Genomic DNA, 6,248 nt, shown 5'->3' with positions numbered 1-6,248 from the left:
CTGCAAACTGCTAGGACACAATTATTGATAGCAGCTTGTTGAGTGTCACAAATCATATATTAGCAGTATCACAGGAAAACTGAGGTTTCAGGAAAACTTTTAGGAATCAGATCACTTTTTTTATTATTCATTACATATCTTGAGAACACAAGTGTCTCTCAGAAAATCGTTGAGAGAAATACTTTGTTTAAAAAAAATATTACCTTGGCATTATTAAAAATAAATTATGAGCAATAAAGTATGAAAAGGGTTCATACCCCCCCCCCGCCCCCAAAGTCTTACATTGAGTGCTAAGATGTTACCTTTTAAATTAATACGTTTTTTACATTATGATTAATTGTGTAGAGCAGACTGTCTATATTGAGTATAATGTGATACGTAAAAAAAAAAACGCATGGCGGGGCTTGAATCAAAAGGTTGTACGTCCTGGGCTGCAGTGTTAGAAAAGACTGTGAGAGAACAAGCAGGTGTGGTGGAAAGACCCATGGGCTTCAGGGAGAGAATAGATCAATAACTAATTTCAGCACCAAGCTTCACCCGCACTGTTTTCCAATAAATGCTGGATGGAGAGTACAGACTTAGCCCCCCGCCCCAACCCACCCCACTACCTCGATTCTATCACCTTCTTCAAGCTGGCGTTGGAGACTGTGAAAGGAGGCTACTTCATCCTGTTTTAAAACAGATACGTGACTGCATATGTGGATGATGCTTCCACGGCTTGATATTGTGTGCAATGTGCACAAGCTTTGCTATTTCCATGTGTGCTCCACATATGTCACCTCTGTATCTTTAAAAGATTGTGCTTCCTGCAATCCCCCTCCCTTCCTCCCGTTCGGCCAGGGCCAGTGTTGAGGTTTTGTCAAGAGTATGCAGGGAGATTGAGGCAGACAGGAGAGAGTGAAGCGTGTGTCGTGCAGGGCTGCTGCTGCTGCCGCTGCTGCTGCTGAGGCTGAGGCTCTTCTCCTCAGAGGCTGTGACCTAGATAACCAAGAGGAGCTGGAGCGCCTGCAAGCCTTGGAGCCACTCCAGCCTCAGCAATGTCAGGAAAGGGTTAGTTGTGTAACACAATGTCCTATTTAGTTTGCTTGACACACACAGGGATGCAAGCACCATATAGCGTATGGAACCTATGTATGCTCTCATTCTCATTATATGTGCCGCTGTCAAAGAGAAGACGTGTTCTGAAATAATGAGGGAGTGAATTTGAGGGGGGAAAAAAATCATCCCTAAACGCATCCAAATTTAAACATAAGCATTAAGGATGCTTGGGCAAACTTTACATGCAAGGAGCTCCTGCAGCTACATGGTCATTGTGAAGCCAGTTCAAGTATGAGCACCTATGGGTCACTTTTGTTGCACCTTTGCAGTTAACATGGTTGGTGTTACCATTAATTACAAGGTTTGGGCTATTAATGTGGGAATAAAACATGCACACTCTTGTCTTTAGGGTCAGTGAACGTAGTTATATTGCATTCTGGCCGCATCATTAGGAAATTACTGTGGCGGATTTTTGCGTGGAAAGTTGACCAACATCAGTTCTTTTTCACCAGTCTTTTTCTTTTTATTAGTCAAACTTTATTCCAAGTGGGAAGAAAAAAAATCACATCACAACCACTTTGGGGAGCTAAGTCAATGCAATTGTGTTAGAACAACTTTTAACAGGCTGCAGCGTAAATCCCTCATAGAGAAATACTGCCATCTAGTGACAATTACAAAGATTTGCAGTACTCCTGACGCAGCCTCACATCAGAACGCTTTGAACGTGTCACCGCGTCACAAATGTCATGCTGCAATCAAATTTGTGTTATGGGTCTTGAAGTTAACAAATAAAAAAGCAAAATGAAAAGCACAGATGATTAGATCTGCACAGCATGCCTCAATCGTTTGTAGGTTTTCTGTTGTAGTTGATGGGGAATGCCCGGTTGCTTGATGCATGTTCTGTAATGTACTAAAACAAAATTGGGACATAGCAGACGATCAGAGCTGTCTTTGCTGGGGCTTAAAACAGTCCCAACCAGGCTTTGGCTTATATGTACGCTCAGGAAGAAGGAATCCTTTCAGTCTGTCCGGTAGCGGCAAAGCATTGATTTTTTCTTCCAATGGCCAGGGCTGGAGGTGGCCCCTAATCAACGCCCTGCAAAGGCACTTGAGAGCAGCAGGGGAAGCATCATGCATGACTACTCGGCTGTGTAGATTTTGTAGCTCTTGAGCATATGGATGAGGGCCTTGTCCAAGTGTAAGAGGTCCCAGCCTGGAATGCAGGCTCACTGTGGGGTAGTTTACTTTCACTAGATCCAGCAAAATTTCAGCTTGCTCAAGGAGCTCAGAGGCATAATTTGGATCCAAGCACTGCCGCAGGGCTGTCTGAAGCCGCTGGAAAATAATTGTGGAAGCTTGCCAGCAGGAGTCACTGTGGGCACAAAATAAAGAGGCTCCGCTCTGGACTATAAGCACGGCCAAGGGGAAAAGCAAGTCAAAGTGCTCCAGGCTTGTTTGGGTCAGGGACGAATCGCTGTCATTCACGTCACAGCTAGGGTCCACACCATGGGCCAGCAGTAACTGCATGGTTTTTAAGCAGAATTTTCCCATCTCAGCAGCTTCCTCAGCATTGGCGTCAAATGCCTCCTTGACCAGAAACACCAACAAGGACGCAACTGTTTCACCATCTTCAGTAACTGCTTGGACGTCAGCACCTGAGCAAGAGGTGCACTTGAATCCAAGACTATGTTCACATTGCAGCTCATTTATGATGTTTTTGCCAATATGGAACCTGTATTAGATTTTTTTTAAACAGTCTGAATGGCTCAATACCAATATTTTTTTAAATCCGTGCTCGGCCTACTTCTAGATTTGTTACGTATTGGATTATTTGCAACGCAACCGCAGTCTGAACAGCTAGGTCAAGCATATCCGACCCGGACGTCATCATTAGGAGCCACAAGATGGTTTGGGAAACTGACCGACTGTTTAGATTTTTCATGACTCTTTTTGAATTCTAGTATTGACTTCATATTTGACTTTACTTTAATCCCGCTTGAAATGTAAAGCATAAAATGGACATTTGTGGTGATAGACACTATTATTTACAGGTTCCGGCAAAATGATCTGACACATTTGTAGGTTTAGTAAAATGCAAATAAATTAAAGAAACAATACGTTTGGTTTTTTTTCCTCGAAAAGTACATATAATGCAATTTTGTTTTGTTTTGTTTCATTTCATTTGGTTTTTGTTGGCAACTGAAAAAAAACAAAATAGCATTATTCAACAACAAAATGAAAATTACATGAAACGAAACAAAACGGCATCATATGTACTTTTCCAAAATAAAATAAAACTTTTTTGTTTCTTTAATTTATTTGCATTTTATTAAACCTACAAATGTGTCAGATCATTTTGCCAGACCGTGTATTTATTTCATCACACGCGGGAGGACCGTACCTGGGCACCCCTGGTCTAATGACTAATTTTTGATCTCCCAAAGCATAATCTTGAGGATGTATCAGCAATGTTCAATGTTTTTATATGAATAAACAAGATGGGGAAGTGAGCAACAGCAATGTGCGTGGTCAATACCTCTCTGAAGGAGAAGCTGAATATTCTCTGTGTTGTTCACAGTTAACCCATCACTGCTTGCCAAGGCATGAATCAAAGGGGTTTTTCCTTTAGACAACATCAAAAACATCACATGTAAACAAAGTGTATCTCTAACTATTAAACCCTGTTTACACAACAAGATTTTTAAAAACAATGTTTCTGTTTAGCCCCCCCTTTAACACAAGGGTGTTTTAGTGAATAAAATGAATACTATTGAAAACAGGGTTAACATGAACGCACCTCGTTTATCGCATGCGTTCACATCGGCACCCAGGTCAAGCAACGCAAGCAGGCAGGGCAAACGGTCCGAGTCCTCACTGGCAAGATCCAAGGGGCTGCTCTCATGAATCTAAAGAGTGATAAATTGTTACTTCTGCAAAATGAACAATTGAAAAACAACGCAAACAGCACTTGGTAGAACCGGTGACCCCTGGTGAGTGTCAAGCTACACCCTGAACTGGTCGCAATCAATCCCTATGAGCAATTTAGATGTTTCAATGAACACAACACAAAAAGTGTGAGAAAAAGCAACTCCGCATCCTTTGACTGTGAGGTAGACATGCTCGTCACATGGACCACTGAGCTGCCATGTATTAAATATTGTAAAGCAAATATTAGATACAACACTCAGTATGTTGCATTGGAGTATCATGCCACTGTAAAGCACCCAATGATTAACAAAGACATTTTATGCAGCTCTGACCATAAACCATGGTAATTTTATTTGACTCACCCGGTCTCTTTCTTCAATGTGAGCTTGGTGCTCAATGAGCAATTTCACCATGTTTGGTCTGTTTCTCAGAACCGCTATATGCAGGGGACTGTAGAATGACACTGGATCTTGGGAATTGAGGAGAAAAACATATTACATTTAAGAACGCAATGACTTTACAAGACTTAATGCGGGTTTCTGCAACAGTGTTACAGAGGACACCAGCTAACCCTGCTCTGCATCCGCTGAGCATTTTGAACTAGTGACAGACTGATTCAAAAAACATTACTTTCAGTTGACCTCAATGGTTTGATCATTAAACTCTCACACAGGAAAGTAATACAAATACATATTTGGGAGACAGAAAAGGAAATTTGCAGATGCTCTACAGGGAAAAATTATGAGAATTACTATTGTGGAAAGCACATGAAGAGGGAGAGAGACAGACATGTGAAAGATAAATCATTTGCTTTTGTTCACAGAGTGGCCCTGAGGGAAGATGGCTTGTACAGGTAACATTTGCTGAGTCCTGCCGTGCACTGTAGTTCATTGACAGGATGATATGGTATGCGAGTACCAAATGTATGTGTATAATAAACTTACTTTCAATCTACATTTAAAGTTTGTGCTTCAGGGAAGCTCACAGGAAAAATACTGAAAGGGCAGTAGTATATACACTCACCTTCAAAATTAAGATCTGCTCCGTACTGTAAAAGGACTTCAGCAGCCTCCACCTGTCCCCGCTCAGCCATTTTAAACAGAGCATAGCTGATGCCGTTCATAAACTCTTCAGAATGGGACTCTCGCTCCAGCAACTCCATTAAAGAACTGCACAGACGTGTCTCATCTTCTGGACTTCTGTGTCAGGAAACAAAAAAAGACGGCACATTTTAACTCTGTGAAATGATGTACCGACAACAAACTCATTTTTGCAAGGTCTGCTAACCTGCTCTCGTGACCACTGTCTCCTTCTTCCAGTCCAACCACACTCATGATAGCATCCACCAATGGTTGATACTCATATATGATCCTTCGAAAGCCGTGGAGGTAAGGCATGTCTCATCAAATCGTTTTAAGGCAATACCTCCCAATCTTTATCTGGCCAAGCCACAGGGTTGACATTAGGAAAAAACTCACGAGTAACGACACACTACCAAAGAAATTGATCGTCACAAAAAATAATATAAGTAATGATAATCTCGATTTAAATTATTCGCAAATTTACGGGAGGGTAGAATATTAATGACACAAAATCTAGCATCCGTACTTGTATATTGTTGCAAAAGTGGCATTTCAAGGGGGCTGCAATCGCATCCAATAGCATAACTATCTGAAAATTCTTCTGGCAAATTTCCAAAATACATTTAAAACGTTACTGTGTCCAGATACGATCTTGGTTGCAGAGAAGCCCTTCCCAACTTCACTGGTAAACTACATTAATTTCAACATTCCATATCTTTGCTGTATGCTGCAAACTTAAGTATCTATCAAATATGAGTAAAATCTTGCCTCGTTTCGTGTTTTCTTCCCGTTGAAACAACGGCGTTGTGTGTCTTAATAAAACATGAAAAATAAATGTACAATCAACTTGATCAGTGTTGTTGTCGCCCCGGGTTTGAAAACAGGAAATCTTCAGCTCTCGATGGACGTTTGGTTCCCCAGAGAAACAATAATGCAAAAGAATGGTTCCGCGTTGCCCTTATTATACAAATTATATATATATATATGTATGAAAATGACTTCCCGTTTCAAAAATGTTATTTTTTAATTATTGTTAATTTTTGGTCATTACAGTAAAGAAAAACAAGAATGTCATGAAAATGTAATACGAGCAACGACATATCTTAAACAATTTAGTGGTATTGTGTGCGTGCGTGCGTGAGGTCAAACAAGCATAATCATAAATTTTAATAATTTTGTTGATAGAACCAGCAGACAGAG

The 6,248-nt window shown here is 40.8% G+C and overlaps 1 protein-coding gene across 4 annotated transcripts; it reads right to left on the bottom strand.

The window, feature by feature from the left end:
• Window positions 1-1,536: 1,536 nt before the first annotated feature.
• asb6 (ankyrin repeat and SOCS box containing 6) lies at window positions 1,537-5,960 on the bottom strand. 4 transcript variants are annotated; one of them, XM_049763724.1, is made up of 7 exons: window positions 5,817-5,960; window positions 5,254-5,405; window positions 4,990-5,165; window positions 4,329-4,435; window positions 3,836-3,944; window positions 3,575-3,661; window positions 1,537-2,693 (listed from the first exon to the last, which is right to left on the bottom strand). In XM_049763724.1, the coding sequence occupies exons 2-7, from the start codon at window positions 5,361-5,363 to the stop codon at window positions 1,978-1,980; spliced, it is 1,305 nt and encodes a 434-aa protein (XP_049619681.1). In that variant the 5' UTR covers window positions 5,364-5,405; window positions 5,817-5,960; the 3' UTR covers window positions 1,537-1,977. The 4 variants fall into 4 exon arrangements, with proteins under 4 accessions (XP_049619681.1, XP_049619682.1, XP_068506330.1 ...); XM_049763725.1 differs by having other exon boundaries at window positions 4,990-5,162; XM_068650229.1 differs by having other exon boundaries at window positions 5,254-5,337.
• Between the last annotated feature and the right edge of the window lie 288 nt (window positions 5,961-6,248).

This window comes from Syngnathus scovelli, chromosome 3 (assembly GCF_024217435.2).
Source record: "Syngnathus scovelli strain Florida chromosome 3, RoL_Ssco_1.2, whole genome shotgun sequence".
NCBI lineage: Eukaryota > Metazoa > Chordata > Actinopteri > Syngnathiformes > Syngnathidae > Syngnathus > Syngnathus scovelli.
Note: the sequence above shows the minus strand (reverse complement) of the source record. Positions and strands in the feature narration are given on the sequence as shown.